The 18890-nt window shown below is 40.1% G+C and overlaps 1 protein-coding gene across 2 annotated transcripts in view; it reads left to right on the top strand.

Moving 5' to 3' along the window:
- Positions 1–17732, top strand: part of dis3l2 (DIS3 like 3'-5' exoribonuclease 2) — a 297452-nt gene extending 279720 nt beyond the window's left edge. For both annotated transcript variants that reach the window (XM_078563912.1, XM_078563911.1), the window contains 5 exons: positions 1027–1174; positions 3365–3495; positions 12296–12400; positions 14935–15036; positions 17184–17732. In XM_078563912.1, the coding sequence (XP_078420038.1) occupies positions 1027–1174; positions 3365–3495; positions 12296–12400; positions 14935–15036; positions 17184–17285 (588 nt within the window). In that variant the 3' untranslated portion in view covers positions 17286–17732. The remainder of the gene's footprint in view (positions 1–1026; positions 1175–3364; positions 3496–12295; positions 12401–14934; positions 15037–17183) is intronic.
- Positions 17733–18890: the final 1158 nt, after the last annotated feature.

Here is an 18890-nt window from a genome sequence, read left to right as displayed (position 1 = left end):
TTTACCAAGCTGTTGGCCATCTGCCTTATTTCATATCACTTTATTGTAGCTCAGTGTCAGGTTTTGCTTTATAATACTCCTCTGAAAAGCCTTGAGATGTTTTATAATGTTAAAGACACTTCATAAATACAAGTTGTCAATTTGAAAATGAATCTATTTATTTGAATAATAACTGCATGCTCTGCAATTTTTACAGCATTATCAATATTCACCTCCTTTATATATTGTGTCCTTGAGTACACTTGTCTCCCTCATTTCATGGCTGCTTATTGCATATTTGTAATTGAATGTTGAGGCCATTTTTAAATACGTTGTACTGGACATTACTGCTTGGTTAGCAGTTGTGCAAAACACAGAATTTGGCACATGTGCTTTGACTTATGGGACTTTATTGCACAGAAGGCTTCCTCCCAATATCATTAATCAGCCAGTGTGAATGATGACAGGAATGAAAAAACAAAAAAGTAAGTACCCAGAAGAGTTATCTTCATTCATTGAAGGGAACGATATCTCTACACACTTCTCTGCTTGTCGATCCCGCAGGATTCCTCTATTGAATGTTGTTATGGCTTATGTTTTCATGGTGACTACCATGACCTGAAATATCTTTGAAAGCTCTACCTTAGATCAGGGCTTTCGAAACGGTGGGTTGCAGCCCCCAGTGGGGTCACAAGACGGATTTTGGATTCATGAGCTCTGAGGCTGTCGTGGAGCTCTGACTAAATGTCAATAGCTGCGAGGCCCCTTTAAATCCATGTGTTTTTTTAATGGTGGGTGTGGCCCAACTGCCCAATCCTTGAAGCCCGATTCCTGCTCCAGAAAAGTCAATGAAAAGGTAGGTGCTTTTTGTTTAGAAACCCTGCAGTCTAAGCAGTGCCCCGATCTCGCAGCTCTCCAACCCACCCCGGTCCCACCACTCTTCCCCAACCCACTCTGCTTAGTAGGTTTATACAATAATAAGCTCTGTCGTTTGTTTTACATGTAGTGAAGACAACCTCAGTATAAGTGTATTTAATCTCTTTCCAGATGGCGCAGTACTTCTGTGCAGGAGTCCTTTATGATGAAGCATTATTCCAACATTATGCACTCAATGTGCCTTTGTACACTCACTTCACTTCCCCCATTCGCCGTTACGCTGATATCATTGTGCATCGACTTCTTGCTGCAAAACTTGGTAGGTTACATGACCTTTGTTTCAGATGTGTGTGTGTATCGTGAAATATCAAATAAATTGGTTATGTAATATTTTTAATAGAGTTGTACTGCAGAGTATTGTCATACTTAGATGTGGTTCTCCCAAAGATTGACCTTAGTCTTTTAAATTTAGGCTACCATTGGCTGGAAAACCGGCCTTTGGTGTTTATTTTCAGCCAATGAAAGCCCAACCTGAGCCAGACAAATAGAGAAGTTTTCAGAATTCCTGCGCTCAGGAAAATTAGTGTTCTGGCCCTGACCTTTTATCAGGTGACCAATATCTCCCTACAACTATTGTTACATTTAATTTATTTGAAACTTCCCGTGTGAGAAGTTTATTATGAAAATCTGTGTTCCTGTTTGCAGTTGCTTCTACAAGTAGACTGCTTCTCCTTTCGTGACAAGATATTTACAGAATTTGCTTTGAACCAGTCTCTTAACAGGTATTTTATCTCAAAAATGCCACTGCATTGATACACTCAGACAGGCCATTTTAAATAAGACCATAAGATGTAGGAGCAGATGTAGGCCATTCAGCCCATTGAGTCTGCTCAGCCATTCAATGAGATCATGGCTGATCTGATAATCCTCAACTCCACATTCCTGTCTTTTCCCCATAACTCTTGATTCCCTTACTGATTAAAAATCTGTCTATCTCAGCCTTGAATGAACTTAACGACTCAGCCTCTACAACTGTCTGCAGTAAAGAATTCCACAGATTCACTACCCTCTGAAAGAAGAAATTCCTCCTCATCTCTGTTTTAAATGGGCGACCCCTTACTCTGAGATTATGCCCTCTGGCCCTAGACTCTCCCACAAGGGGAAACAGCCTCTCAACATCTACCCTGTCAAGCTCCTTAAGAATCTTATATGTTTCAATAAGGTGGCTTGTCATTCTTCTAAACTCCAATGAGTACAGTCCCAACTTACTCAATCTCCCCTCCTAAGAAAATCCCTCCGTACCTGGGATCAACCGAGAGAACCTTCTCTGGACTGTCTTCAATGCCAGTATATCTTTCCTTAAATAAGGGGACCAAAACTGTTCTAGGTGTGGTGTTACTAGTGCCTTGTATAATTTTAGCAAGACTTCCCGATGAATATTTTAAAACCATTTGAATCCTTGGGTTCTCTTTTGTCCTTATTGAAGAAGGGGACTTGGTGTCTGTTACAAATTAAGATTTCTATGTCAATTACTGAATGTGTCTGCTCAATTTTAAACAACAGTGTTTATCCTTTTTACATTAAATTCTCTTTCACCTGGAGATGATGTGCTAGATAAATGCTATCCAACTGAAGGTCAATATAACATTCACAGATCTCATCATGCAATAACCCCTGGAGAGTACAGTTAAAAGGGTACATTGGTGAAAATAGGTTTTTAGTACGTTAACCAATGTTCGCGCTCCTTGGTTTTGATGCTTCTCTTGTGTAATTATTGATGTAAGAGCATCGCCAAAATTTGGGAATGGATCATCTAGGCTGAAATTGAAATAAATACTACAGAAAATTACAAAGCTAAATTGTAGCTTTTTTGACTGGTAAACTCATTACTGGCATTTGAAACTAGAGTTCATCTGGAGGCCATTGAATAAATTAATCACATTATATGAACTCACACATAACTGCTATAGATTGATTTAGATGGTGCCCTGTTCTATTTAAATGATATTAGTTATTTAAGATTTTTCATTAATTCCAAACTCAATGTAAGCATGTATGCATTAACTTATTCTAAAAGTTGCAAAATAAATTAGAACATTGCACCAGCTAAATTATTGCATTTTAAATGCAACATTTAAGCTCAGCTATCCAGTAGAATAGTTAAGCAAAAAATGGTGGAAATAGTCAGTAAGTCAGGCAATGTTTTGATGAAAGTCATCGGCCGAAAAAGCTAACTCTATTTCTCTCCACAGTTGCTGCCTGACTTGCTGAGTACTTCCAGCATTTTCTGTTTTTTTGTTATTCAGTACTTGCAGTATTTTGCTTTTGTTTTTGTTTTAGAATAACGAGCCGGTTTCATAAACTGCAGCCGAACCAATCACAAAGCTTCAAATATAATTGAGGCATTTTGAGTCATTTTACTAAATAAATTTGCTGGTCAATGGACTTTCTAATATGCTAAAGAAAAGTTGATTTTACTAATAGTTAGTATTCTCGATTTTTTTTTTAGATTCTGGTCAACAGATTGGTCTGGATAAAAGTGACATTCAGAAACAAGCCGACCATTGCAATGCAAAAAAGAGTGCTTCAAAAAAAGTGCAAGAACTTAGCACTGAGATTTTTTTCTCTGTTTTTGTAAAGGTAAGAAGCTTTGCAAACCACCAAAGAAATAATTGTAATTGTTTTGCCGATGAGATATACCTTAGTACAGCAGGAATGAAGCATTGAATCATTTGGAGTCAGCATTGTAAGAGACCTTGTCGAGGGGGACTAGCAGCAATTGCATAGATGCCAACTATCAGTGTTCTTTGGGCCAGGTCCATGTCAGTATTTGTTGACAAAAATTAGTGCAGACCAGTCCTCTTGCCACATAGTGTCACCCCTGCCCAAGTCCTGTTGCTAATCAAAGTGATTTCACCCGCTGCATACTACATATGGGAATTAGTTGTGAGTGCAGCAGCCAGAGTCAATACCATTAGCTGCAGTTTTCTGGAAGGAGTGGCACAAAGGAAAACAGAAGAGGAGAAATTAATGGCAATGAAAAGGAGGGAAGCAGAGGGAGAGAAAATGTAGAAGTTCCAAACAATTCCATGGGAAGGGAAAGAGAAAAAGATAGAAACAGCACTGTGAGTGGGGAACAAAACGCAGTGCCAACAATAACAAGGAGGAAGTGGTGCCAACAGTAACAAGTGAATAGTGGGAGGAAGAAAAGTCAGCTTGGACTAAAAAGCTAAAGGTGGAGAAGTGTGTCAGAGAAGGGTATAGTTCCCTGCAGGAGCAAGGTGGCTCAGTCGGCATACGGTGGTAAGATACATCTGTAAAAACTGTGTAATTTTTGGTGTAATGAAATTGTCATAAATTTAATTGCTAGTAGTATTTGCACCAAGTGACATTCACCCAATCACCCCTGACCGACATCAACTCCCGGTCCAACAATGCCTCGATTTTAAAATTCTCATCTTTATGTTTAAATCCTTTGCCCCTCCCTATCTCTGTAATGTCCTACTGCCCTTCAAGTATTTTTTATATTTGTTCATGGGATGTGGGCATTGCTGGCTAGGCCAACATTTATTGCCCATCCATAATTGCCCTTGAGAAGGTGGTGGTGAGCTGCCTTCTTAAACCGCTACAGTCCATGTGCTGTAGGTACACCCACAGTGCTATTAAGAAGGGAGTCCCAGGATTTTGACCCAGCGACAGTGAAGAAACAACGATATATTTCCAAGTCAGGATGGTGAGTGACTTGGAGGGGAACTTCCAGGTGGTGGTGTTCCCATCTATCTGCTGCCCTTGCCCTTCTAGATGGTAGTGGTCGTGGGTTTGGAAGGTGCTGTCTAAGGAGCCTTTGACCTGGATGGAGTCAAGTTTCTTGAGTGTTGTTAGAGCTGCAGTCATCCAGGCGTGGAGAGTATTGCATCACACTGCTGATTTGTGCCTTGTAGATGGTGGACAAGCTTTGGGGAGTCAGGAGGTGAGTTACTTGCTGGAGGATTCCTAGCCTCTGACTAGTCAGACTATTTATATCACTAGTCCAGTTCAGTTCCTGGTCAATGTAACCACCACCTCCTCCTCTCTCTCTCTCTCTCTCTCCCCCCCCACCCCACCCCCCCCCAGCCCCCAGGATATCGATAGTGGGGGCTTCAGCGATGATAATGCCATTAAATGTCAAGGGGCGATGGTTAGCTTCTCTCATTGGGAGATGGTCATTGCCTGGCATTTGTGTGGCGCGAATGTTACTTGCCAATTGGCAGTCCAAGCCTGGGCAATTTTCCACATTGCCAGGTAGATGCCCATTTTGCAGCTGTACTGGAACAGCTTGGCTAGGGGTGCAGCAAATTCTGGAGCACAAGTCTTCAGTACTATTGCCAGAATATTGTCAGGGCCCATAGCCTTTGCAGTATCCAGTGCCTTCAGCCGTTTCCTGATGATATGTGGAGTGAATTGAATTGGCTGATGACTGGCATCTGTGAAGCTGGGGACCTCCGGAAGAGCCGAGATGGATCATCCACTCGGCACTTCTGGCTGAAGATTGTTCCAGATGCTTCAACCTTATTTTTGGCACTAATGTGCTGTGCTTCCCCCATCATTGAGGGTAGGGATATTTGTGGAGCCTTCTCCTCCCGTAAGTTGTTTAATTGTCCACCACCATTCACGACAGAATGTGGCAGGACTCCAGAGCTTGGATCTGATCTATTGGTGTGGAATCGCTTAACTCTGTCTATCGTATGCGGCTTATGCTGTTTGGCATTACAGGTAGTCCTGTGTTATAGCTTCACCAGGCTGACACACATCATTTTTAGGTATGCCAGGTACTGCTCCTGGCATGCCCTCCTGCACCCTTCTTTGAACCAGGGTTGATCCCCTGTTTTGGTGGTAATGGTAGAGTGGGAGATATGCCATGCCATGAGGTTACAGATTGTGGTTGAGTACAATTCTGCTGCTGCTGAAGGCCCACAGGCCTCATGGTTGCCCAGTCTTGAGTTGTGAAATCTATCCCATTTAGCACGGTGGTAGTTCCACACTACACGATTGCGGGTATCTTTAAAATGAAGGCGGGACTTCGTCTCCACAATGACTTGTGCGGTGGTCATTTCTACCGATACTGTCATGGACAGATGAATCTTTTTTTTATTCGTTCATGGGATGTGGGCTTCGCTGGTTAGACCAGCATTTATTGCCCATCCCTAGTTGCCCTTGAGAAGGTGGTGGTGAGCTGCCTGGTGGTGATCTGCGGCAGGCAGGTTGGTGAGGACGAGTTAAAGTTTGTTTTTCCCTCTTGTTCGCTCCCTCACCACCTGCCGCAGATATAGTCTAGCAACTATGTGCATTAGATCTCAGCCAGCTCGGTCTGTGATGGACATTAAAGCCCCCCACCTAGAGTAGCTTCTGCACCCTTGCCACCCTTTGTGCTTCCTTCAACATGGAGGAGTACTGATTCTTCAGCTGAGGGGGGTGCAGTACATGGTAATCAGCAGGAGGTTTCCTTGCCCATGATTGACCTGATGCCATGAGACTTCGTGGGGATTGGAGTTGGTGTTGAGGACTCCCAGGGCAACTCCCTCCTGCCTGTATACCACTGTACTGCCACCTCTGCTGGGTGTGTCCAGCCCATGGGACAGGATATGCCCAGGGAATGTGATGGTGATGTCTGGGAAATGATCTGTAAGGTATGATTCCATGAGGATGACTATGTCAGACTGTTGCTTGACTAATCTGTAAGACAACTCTCCCAATTTTGGCACAAGCCCCCAGATGTTAGTAAGGAGGACTTTGCAGGGTTGACAGGGCTGAATTTGCCATTGTTGTTTCCCATACCTAGGTCGATGCCGGGTGGTCCATCTAGTTTCATTCTTTTTAGACTTCGATTTGATGGTAGTGGCATGCTAGGCCATCAGAGGGCAGTTTAAAAATCAAATACATTGTTGTGGGTCTGGAGTCACATGTAGGCCAGACCAGGGAAGGACAGCAGATTTCCTTTCCTAATGGACATAGTGAAGCAGATGAGTTTTTATGACAATTGACAATGGTTTCATGGCCATCATCAGACTCTTAATTCCAGATTTTTATTTGCCTGGTCCCCAGAGCGTTACCCTGGGTCTCTGGATTACTAGTCCAGTGATAATACCACTACGCTACCACCTCCCCTCTCTGTGATCATCCAACTCTGGTTTCTTATGCGTCCCTAATTTTCTTCACTGCCCCCATTAGTGGCAGTACCATCAACTGCCTAGGCCCCAAGTTCTGTTTCTCTAAACATCTCCACCTTTCTATCTTTCTCTCCTCGATTAAACTTCTCCATAAAACCTATTTTTTTACCAAGCTTTTGGACACCTGCCCTACTATCTCTTTATGTGTCTCGGTGTCAAATTTTGTATGATAACACACTGTGATGCGCTTTGGGGTGATTTTACTCTGATCACTTCCTTGTATCACTCTCCACCAGTGTTTAAAAAAACCTAATTCCTCTACTGGTAGCCCTCTCCCCAACACTGCACCCCTCAAAATCCTGCTAGTCTGAGACCCTATCCCCTTTGCAATATTCCCAGACCCCATAACTACACCAATGCCAATGATACCATGCTCTGGAAATACTACTTTGCATAATAACTCCATCATAAACCTTCAACTCACTTTGAGCAACACCATGGGAGATCTGATTGTTGAAAAATACAATTGTTGATAAGCATATGCGTCCAATTTTAATATATGCAGTTTCACATAAATAATGCAATTATAAATGTAAGTATGTAGACGGTGATGGTTAGACTGGTTTTGTGCTGATGCTTGGGCTAAATAAGTGGGACTAGATGGCAGGTGAACAAAAATGTAATTTATTTACTGTTTAATACATTTGTTTGACAATTATATCCTAAGCTACTGTCCAGGCTTTGTGGCACTGGAGTCAAATATAAACAGACTAATTATCAGAATGAAGACAACAGCTATTTGAATCTTATATTTTCAAATTTTTTGACAGTGTTTGTAGTTGGGTTTCAATAGAACAATTCCAACAAGACATAGCCTGAACTAAGAGACTATCTTGATGGTGCTACAGCCAATATGAAAATTATTTTAGTCAGAAGAGAAAATTACCCTTGACAATTTGCATTTCACCATTGGGAAATAACAATTTAGTCTGCTAGACTACTTGTGAGCATGAATGAAAGTTACTTTTAACACTGTTCAATTCATGCTTTAGGAAAATCTTTTTTCTGCAGGAAGATTTTATTTGCATGTATGTAATCATTATAAAGACACTATCACTACATAGAGTTTTAGTTTAGATTTTATTTTCAGTTTATTTTCTCCACTCATTAACTGATCAATGCTATAGTACAATTCTACAGACACCAGCAGGCTGTTTGGTCATGGGAGTTATCACAACTGAGCTTAATCCTGTCTTTCATCTGATATTCATATGCATTTTTTTTAGGAATACCAATCACGAGCAAAAATATTGACTTTTTTTCATTCTAAGGCTCAGGGCATAAAAGCTCCTTACTACTGCTAAATCTGAGATCACTTAACAGATCCACACACCATGGTTTCAGCCTGTGACCTTCCATAGCTTGTATTCCTTAGTACCACTCAGACAATACATTTACCCAATGAACCATCGGCAGAGCCCAGTATCAGTTTTATTTAATGTATAGGAATAAACCTCTTTCAGACTGTAGGCTTGATGCTGGACTGAATTACCTCTCTTCCAAAGTAAATACTTGTGTAAGCAAAATGAAAATGCACCTGGAAAAGTGAATGGAACACAAATATTAAACAGTCTTGTTGAATTAATGCCATTACCAAGATAGAATTTAGTATGGTGGGACCAACACAGAGCAGGAAATGGAGAACAATTTTATTAACTTTTATAATTAGAATTGTTGCAAATGTATTACGCAAGCAACTTCATAAAGAGAGTAGCACTGTCTTTTTTAAGATGCTGCAGGTTGGTTTTAAAAAGTCTCCAAAGATATTAATGATCTTTAACCCCTCCTCCCCCTCCCGTGAATTAGATTCACAACTGAAGTGAGGTGCAACACTGTGAGTTATGAACAGTTAACTTCTCATCATTAGTGGGAAAAATGTTTCAGAGCATTTTATGGGATGCTAATGAAGTCTATCTAAAGAATAGCCAATCGATTCAGAATTAGAAGCCATGCCCCCCTTATGTGTTGGAATTTATACAGATGAAACAAAACAAGGGCAATCCAGTGATCCAATAATCTACATGGATTTTCAGAAAACTTTTGAAAAACTATACATTTAAGCCTTATTAAAAAAAATTGATTGAAACATGTGGAATTAATTGCAAACTACTTGCGTTTAAAAATACTTTGCAAAAGTCGGTGTGATGATGAAGAAACCCTGGTAGTGGATAGTCACAAGTGGAATTAATTTGGGACCTGCTATAAGTTAGTTTTTGTTCAGTCTATTCACAAAATAATGTATTTATTGTTTATATATGTAATATAAAATGAACATGTTATGCTTCTGATTGATAAGGACAACAACTTGTATTTACAAAGCCTCTTTAATGTAATAAAATGTCCTGAGGTGCTTCACTGAACCACGTAAGGATATATTAGGATAGACGACTAAAAGCTTGTAAAAGAGGTGGGTTTTAAGGAGGTCATAAAGGACGAAAGCAGCTGGAAGCGTGGCCACCAGTGGTGAAATGATTAAAATTTGTGTATACTCAAGCGGCCGGAATTAGATGAGCACTGATCTCTTTGAGGGCTGTCAGGCTAGAGGAAATCGCAGAAGTAGGGAGGACAGGACCATGGAGGGCTTTGAAAACAAAAGAATTTTAAAATTCCGCTGTTGTTTAGTAGGGAATCCGGTGTGGCTCACCGTGCAGGGATGATGGGTGAATGGCATTTCGGGCAAGCTAGGACACAGGCAGCAGAACTTTGGATGAGTTCAAGTTTACAGAAGGTGGGAGCCCAGCCACGTGTGCAGTAGAATACTCAAGCCTGGAGATATCGAAGGTGTGGGTGAGGGTTTTGGAAGCGAAGAGCTGCATAAGATCCAGGCAAGTGATGTCATGGAGGTGGAAGTAGGTAGTCGAACATGCGGTTCCTGGAAAGACGGGCACAAATTTGAGAGGGAAAAACAGGTTCAAGGACTATGGAGTGGAAAGGGAAGATGGAAATGGTGGTAGGAGGCGAGGATGGAGGGGTCAGGGTTTTTTTTTGAGGAGCGGAATGATGATGGCATATTTGAAGGAGAGAGGGACAGAACCTGAGCAGAGAGAACTGTTAGCAACGTCAGGTAGAATGGGAGCCATAAAGGGAAATAGGGTGGTCAGTAATTTAGTAGAAGTAAGATCCAGGGAGCAGGACGTAGGTCTCATGGACAAGTTGAGCTCATAGAAAGCATGGGGGGAGGTAGGAGAAAAATTGCAGAAGGAAACAAGTTTAGGGCTAGGGCAGGGAGAATCCTTAGCAGAGGTTTATCCGGTGGGCTAGGGGATAGGAAGGAGTGATAAAGGCAGCTGGTCTCAATCTTGGTGACAAACCCATGAGCTCCTCGTTCTTGTCGTTGGAGATGAGTGTGGAGGAGACAGGATAGAAGGTTTGTAGAAGATAAGAGCTGGGGTTGTCTTTGCTTTTCAGAATGATCCTCAAATAGTGAGCAATTTTAGCAGAGCAAGACTTGATGGAGCTTTATGTCAGATCTGGCAGTGAATCGCTCAGCCAGTTGCCACCATATCCATTAAAATCTGTTTCTCTTGGACTTGAGGGAATGAAGGTGAGAATGAAGTGCCAAACGTTCTCTTATCAACACAGAGCTTTATGATGATCCCAGTGGTGGACCTAACACCTTTGATATATCCTATAGGATGCTATTGACTTTAGTTTGGTGGAAAGCAAATTAATAAAAATTCTAAGATCTATTGGAATAAAGAGGAATTTAACATTCATTCATCCTGAAGCAACCTTTTTAGTCATAGTTCTTTATTCAGGGCTGCTTTGGAGTTGCATCAGCTTTTTGAAGATGTTGATCAACATTTCTGAGTTTTGCAAGTTGGCATGTATGGTGAGGATATGAAGTTTTTGGCAAGTCAATAAACTTGCTTTAGTCTTGCTAATGGTTAGTTGGATCAGGTAATGGCTACTTCACAATTAGATGCTGGGCAAGCAACCTAACAGCACAGTTGTGATCATGGGTTTGAAGGTATTGGAGAAATACAACTGATGAAACACTTGGCCCAGATTTTTGTCCCAGGGTTGGGGCATGCAGAGTTGGGAGATTTCCTGGCTCAGCAAACCCGACCTTTAAAAAAAAGTCTGCCCACAGGCAGATTTTTGATTGGGAGGTGCAGGCTAAAGTAGGTCAGGGCCAACACCCCCGGAACAAGTGCAGCAGCTGCCAGATGAGAGGCGGAAAGGGCGCAAGGCCTGGCCCTGTGCTCCGGCACTGTGTCTAGATAAATTTAAAAAAAACAAAAAACATCCCTCCAGCCCTCACCCCACACACTCCCTATGCCTCATCCATGCCAACCTATGTCAGCCCATACCTCCCACCCACCCTTCATAGCCCCTCATATCCCCATGCCAACCTATAACCTCTGCCCACCAGCATGGCCCCACTCCCAACTTAGTGCCAACTCATGCCAACCCATAGGACCCACCACCACCCTTTACCCTTACCCGCTCCATGCCAACTCACCTAGTATCCTTGGACATTTCCTGGACAGCTTGACAGTTCCAGTGAATTTGTATGTAAAAAGTGCATAATCGTGTTTAATTCTAACAATCCTAAAGGGTGCCTAGCCTCTCCCAAAGGGTGCCTAGCCTCTCTCAAAGGTGGCCCAGGACCCTTTCCAAAGGTGTAGCTTATGTCTCCAAAGGGATACCCTGGCTATCCAACAAATCCACCAAGTTCAGACCTCTTCTTACCTGGTCTACTTTGCTCACTCCCAAGATCCACGCAGCTGGGGTGCAAAAATCGGAAGACAGTGGAGGCAGCTGGTAATTTAAATGGCTAGTGCCTCCATGAATCTCTCATGTGCGAACCTCAGCCTGACTCCAGTCTCACCCCCCACGAAGATGGGAAAGGCCAAGTTCAGGGGTGGGACTTAGAAAATTTGGCCATTTCCAGGATTTTCGCCTTGACGGAGAGCCCCTCCATCATGGCGAGAAATCTGGGCCTTTTTATTTCTTGTATTGTTGCTTATGATTTTCATGATAGTGTCAACGCAGTGTAGAACTGGGAGGAGGTAATTTAATACACTATATCTCTGATCCATAAGCAGCAATACACTAAAGCAGTACTGGCAAAAATCGTAATTATTTTCAAATTAATTTAAAATTGCTTCAATTTTAAATTACCTGGCTATAGCGTATGCCATGAATGTCTTGTGAGAAATAGTATGATTCATAGTGAAAAATTTGCAGTTTATTCAATAGTTTTGACAGTTAATAATGTATTTTATTAGGAATGTGGCCCTCTGGAATCTGAAGCCATGGTGATGGGGGTTTTGGACCAATCCTTTGATGTATTGGTTCTACGATATGGTATCCAGAAGCGAATCTACTGTAATGTAAGTATTGTTTATTAAAATATTCAAAAGGTTACATATTTTCCAAATTAGTCATTCACTCATGTTATATTCTGGTGTTTGTTTTATAGAAGTTTCCAGATATAGTACTGTTAAGTACATTATTTTTGAAATCAATTTTGTCAGTGTGGGCGATTCTTAGAAACCAGCAGAATTTTCCAACCCAACAGAAAAAGAAACCTCTTTTAACTGCAATTGTCAAGATGTCACCTTTCCATTATAACTGATTAATCCCAAAGCTGGTAAATAGGAGGCAGATTGCTCTCAAATGGAGTCATGTGTATACACAGCATAGTGCATTGCTGAAACCCAAATGAAATATTTCATATCTAACAGCTCATTAGGAAAATCAGAAGCAACAATCTGTTGCTGAAATAAATTGCCAAACATAATTTTTTTGTTATGAATAGTGTGTTCTGAGACTTGTCATATGATTGTGATTCATTGATGGCTGTTTAATGGTCCCAAGGGATCACCTTAGATCATTGAGATGAGCTAAAGCTGAACAATTAGTGTGGCAAACAGCCTAAAATAACATTTTATTGTAGAAATCCACTTAGAAAATTTGTTATTAATTTTTTCACCCTACCCTCGTGTTAAACTTACAAAATTGGTGCTGTAAAAATTGACAGTTCATTTAAAATACTGGTGACTCTGGAAGAAAAAAAGTACAATTTGGATTCATTAAAGTTTTAATGAGCTAAGATTTCACTATTTGTAAATTAAAGCTTCAGCTATATTGGCATTGTGATGTGAGACCCAATCCTTTAGGAAGGAGTATGGTGTTTCAGAACATCTCATTTGTGGTATTCAGGTTATACTGGGGTCTCTGAATTTTTGTAAAATTTGAGGTATTACTAAATACCTGCAGCATGAATGTGTAGAAAGTAACAATGTGATGCATTAGGTGTGCAGGTGTTTGTTATTTATGGTGAATTTTGGAAGAACTTTTCTGAAGTTGGTATAATTTCACAAACTGATGCAACATTTGCCAACTCAACCAGTTGCAGCCATACTAGCAGGTGACAGTGATGTACTTTCTGATGCATATTAGGTTCTGAAACATTCTCCTGGTTCCGGTTGTTTTCTAACAAAGCCACTTGCACATCATTCATGGTGCTGTCAACAATACCCATTGTAGATTGCCTGAACTACCATGTAGCAAAGACTCATTTTTCGTGAATTTTTAGATCTGTCATCACAGCATCTTGCTACGAGAATCCAAAGTGCCAACAAAAGACCTGTGGGTGAATCTGTTATAGAAAGCTATTTTATTAACTTAAGCATCATTTAATAAACTAAGGTTTGACTTATCAAAATTGAAGATGAAGGCAATATATGAGGACATTGTTGGAAAGATAATACTGCAGCTGTATGTAATTGTCTGTGTTCTATTTTGTGATTTCTTTCTAAATTAAGCATCTCTTATCACTTTCAAACAATTGTGAATTTATCTCAGAAAGCTTCTTTGAGTTTTAAGTGCTGGTAAGAATTTTAAGAAACTTAAAATGAATATTGCATTACATGCCACTTAGTTGTGAAATCAACTTATTGTAGCATAAACCCAAATATCAGTTCAGAAAATTACCTCATTTGGCTTTTTAATCCAGTTTACTGTTTCACTTTTGTCAAATTCAGCATCAGGATAGTATGTTGAATAAATGTAACCAAAATGGTCTTTAACCCATCAGCATACTTTTCTAGATTATTTAAACATTCTTCATAGAGCACTGCATAAAACAAGAAAGTCTATGCTATCTGTAGGTGTGTATCAGTGTTTTAGCATCAGGTAGAGTTAGCCTCAAATATGATCTGGTTAATGCCTTGTGAGATGCCAATTCAGAGGGAATTATGTAGCAATAAAAATCTTTGTGAGGCTGATTCGCACTGATGAGAATGAGTACCTCATGTAGTGACATATATTAGCAAATTAAATTGCAGTTGTATTAATATATTTAAGTTTCAATTCATGCCAATACCTGGAAGGTTAAGCATGTCCCCTAATCTGGAAGTGCAATGTTTTCATTCTGTGAACTACTGCTAATATTTTGTGTAAGCTTCTGTATGGTTCTGAACTCCTACTATAAATTTTTACTTGGAAAATACAACTTTTTTTTAACTCCATCGCTCTGCTCCGTCAGCATTGCAGATTTTCAAATGATTTAAATCAACTTCTGTTGGTCGAATGCTGGATACATGTTGCTATGGTAATTTAAGAGCATTATGAATAAAATTTTCCATTTTGGAACCTCACAAAGCAGTTGTCCATCCAAAAGATCTTACAAGTGATTTAAGCAACTTAAGCCCAACCTGTGGAAAGGTTAAATGTGCATGGGAAATATTTTTCTCCATATGAAGTTGCAAGCCTGACTTTCAACTCTGAAAAGTGTGGAAACATTTTGCATAAACATTAATCACTTCAGTGTGTTCACTTTTTCTCTTTATTCAAGCTGCCAAAAATTTTATTCCATTCAGTTAATGTTAAATATTCACCCCCTCCTTTGCCTTTGCTGTAGGGCCTTCCTCTCCAAAGATTTACTTTTCAAAAAGTAGGAAAGAACCCTGAACTAAGATTGATGTGGGAACCAGAGACATTGGACCAAAAGCCAATTTGTCAGGTACTTGTTTATGGCTGTGTGACTGAGCAATAAATATGTGGTGAAGTATTGAAATTATTTTGCCACTAAGTCTGCAAATTTCTTTTCCATTTTATTACTTTAAAAAAATAGTACTGTAAGACATTATTGCATTCTTTCAATTTTGTTGACAATGGTGAAAATAAGAAGAAAATAAGAAATAGGAGCAGGAGTAAACCATATCATCCCTCAAGCCTGCTCTGCCATTCAAATATGACTATGGCTGATCTTCTGCCTCAACTCCGCTTTCCTTCCCACTCCCCATATCCCATGATTTCCCAGGAGACCAAAAATCTATATCTTAGTCTTAAATATAATCAGTGATGGAGCACCCCAACCCTCTGGGTTAGGGAATTCCAAAGATTCTCAACCATCATCTGAGTGAAGAAGTTTCTCCACATCTCAGTCCTAAATGATAAACCCCTTATCCCAAAGCTCTGCCCCCTTGTTCTAGATTTCCCAGCCAGGGGAAAAAGCCTCTCTGTGTCGACCCTGTCAATCCCCTTATGACATCACCTCTCATTCTTCTAACCTCCAGAGCTTATAGGCCCAATTTACTCAACCTCTCATCATAAAACAGCCCTCTCATCCAAGGAACCAATCTATAGAGCCTTCGCTGTATCGCCTCCAAAGCACATTTATCCTTCCTTAAAAATACAGAGCAAAACTGCACACAAATGTGGTCTCAGAAAAGCCCTGTACAATTGTAGCAATACTTTTTTATTCTTGGACTCCAATCCCCTTACAATAAATGGCAATATATCATTTGTCGTCTTAATTGCTTGCTGTACCTGTATGCTGACTTTGAGTTCCTCGTACAGAGTATACCCAAGTTTCCCTGAGCATCAACATTTAGACATTCTACTTTCTCGTTCTTGCTAACAAAGTGAATAACCTCATATTTCCCTACATTGTCCATTCACTTAATCAGTCTATATCTCTTTGCTGCCTCTTTGTGTCCTCCTTACAGCTTACATTCCCAACTATTTAGTATCATCAGCAAACTTAGAATCGTTACTCTTCGTCTCAGTTATTTGAACAGATTGTAATCAGTGACATGAGGAAAAACGTTTTTACACAACAATGTGGTTAGGACCTGGAATGCTCTCCCTCAGAGTTTGATGGAAGCAGATTCAATCAAGGCCTTTAAAAGAGAATCAGATAATTATCTGAAGTGGAAAAATTTGCCGGACTATGGCAAGGAATGGCACCTTTTGTGAGGCACCTTATCAATCAGCCCTACAATAAAAAATATTAAAAATTGAAAAAAAAATTCCCTGACATGTCCATAACTTTTAAAAACACTTTAATTAAATTTTTTAAAACCTACATGAAACCTCATCCTGCCAGTGGATGAGGTTTCATGCTTTTTCTAATGCCCGCCAGGGCTCCTGGCTTGCCCACCAACCTTAAGGTTGGACGGGCAGGTCCATTAAATACTTAAATGACTCTGTCAATGGCCTCAATTGGCCCGTGCACAGCTGATTTTGCTGAGCCCCCGCCTGCCTGAAAATTTAAATGGGGCGCAGTGACGACGGGAGTTCCACCCGATGTCACCGCGTGTCCTTTTACGCGTCAGTGAGCAGCGCCCCCCCCCTCCTGCACGTGGACGGGAAAATCCTGGCCTATATCTGCTGGTTCCCCTTTATCTACTCTACTAGTTACATCCTCAAAAAACCCTAATAAATTTGTCAAAACATGATTTTCTTTTCATAAAACCATTTGACTTCATACAAGTGCATTTTTAAGATGATCTTAATAATAGATTCCAGCAGTTTCCCAGCAACAGATGTCAGGCTAACTCACCTGCAGTTCCCTGTTTTCTCTCTCCCTCCTTTCCTGAATAGCGGCGTTACTTTAAATGATCTAAATTGAATGAAAGATGCTAACCTCTATGGATAGTTAATTTAATTACGTTGAGTTCACACAGTAAATATTTGTGTGCACTTAATGAACTTTTGGAAGTCCTGTTCAAGGTTTACACATTTACTTTTATTGAATAAGATAATTATCACTTGTGAAAGAGTATACAGGTGTGCTCCAGTTCAAAAGAAATGTATTTGTAATGGAATTGGCACTTTGTTTACTTGGCAACTCTTATTGACTTAGCAATGAACTTTGTCATTCAGGTAATAACCATTTTTGCACTGGTGGAGATTGTCTTAAAGTCGGACAACACAGCCTTCAAGTACAGTGCCATTCTCAAGAAACCAACCGGAGCTGCTGAATGAAGACATATCTGAACTTCAAAAAATGCTGCTGAAGCCAAATAGTTTCTGTTAACTGGAAAGTTTTTTTAAAGCACAAAAAATTGTTTGAAAATTAAATAACATTTTAATGGTAATTTTAAGTTTTGATTTAGCTGCACAGAACTGTTGTAGCAAGTTTTATTTGAAGTAAAATTGTGTTGTGTGTTAAGGAGCTTCAAAAATGCATTCTGTTGCATATGTTTTTACAGCTATATTAGTTTCATTGTGCATCACAATATTGTTAGAAACTGAGGTTAGAAAAGAGCAATAATATTTGAAACTAGTAGAGTGGTAAACATGAAGGGATGTTGAAACCAAGCATTGTTTGATGTTGAATACATATCTAGACCAGCACTATACACAGAGTAATGAGAACTATCTGTTGTAATGTATTCTGCAGCAAATAATAAAACAAAGCCTGCTTCCAAATATTTATCAGTTACAATTTTCTGACTGATGACAGTTTATGTTCTCAATATATTTTATAAAAGCCAGAGAAAAACATATATTTTAAAAACTACATGATTTGGTATTAGTGTCAGCTTTGTTTCAGAGGTGAAAGTCTTACCATTGAGTTGGAAGGTGGTGGATCCAAGTCCCAATGCGAGATTGAGCTCAGGATCCTGGCTGACACTTCAGTATGGTGTTGAGCAAATGTTACACTGTTGGCCCTGCTGTCTTTCAGATGAGATGTTAAACTGATGTCCCAGATAAGAACTCGGAGCAGGAGTAGGCCATGCAGCCCTTCATATTTACTCTTATTCAAAACTATCATGGCTGATCTTTGACCTCAAATCCACCTTCCCACAGTATTCCTACATCCCTTTCTTCCTTAGTATCCAAAAATCTGTCTTGAATGTATTCAGCGATTGAATGTCCACTGCTCTCTGATTTCCAAAGATTCACAACCCTTTGAGTGAAAAAAAATTCTCCTAATTTCAGTCGAAGTGAGTGAAACAGTATCCCTTATTTTGAGACTCTGGCCTCTAACTCTAGACTCCTCAACCAGGGGAAATCTCCTCCAAGCATTTACTCTGTTTAAGTCCCTTAAGAATTTTGTTATTGTCAATGAGATTACCTCTCTTCTTCTAAACTCTAGGGAACATAGGCCTAGTCTACATAATCTCTCCTCATAGGACAATCCCCCTCATCCCAAGAATCAGTTTAATGAACCTTGGTTGCACTCCTAAGGTAAGTTTATTCTTCCTAAGTTAAAGAGACCAAGACCGCAGGTGTGTGGTCTCTCCGAGATCCTATATAACTGCAGTAAGATTTATTTATCTGTATATTCCAATCCCTTTGTAATAAAGGTAAAGCATACCATGTGCTTTCCTAATTGCTTGCTGTACCTGATGTTAACTTTGTGATTCATGTACAAGGAGACCTAGGTCTCGCTCAATCATTTTTTTTTTAAATTCTGCTTTTCTATTTTAACCTTCCAAAATGGATAATTTCATGCTTCCACACATTAAATTCCATTTACCATCTTCTTGCCCATTCGCTCAACTTGCCTATACGCCTTTGCAGCCTCTTTATGTCCTCATCATACCTTACTTTTGCACCCAGCTTTGTATTGTCAGTAAAATT

This window comes from Cetorhinus maximus, chromosome 19 (genome assembly GCF_964194155.1).
Source record: "Cetorhinus maximus chromosome 19, sCetMax3.hap1.1, whole genome shotgun sequence".
In the NCBI taxonomy this organism is placed as follows: domain Eukaryota; kingdom Metazoa; phylum Chordata; class Chondrichthyes; order Lamniformes; family Cetorhinidae; genus Cetorhinus; species Cetorhinus maximus.
This window is presented reverse-complemented; position numbering and strand designations above follow the sequence as displayed.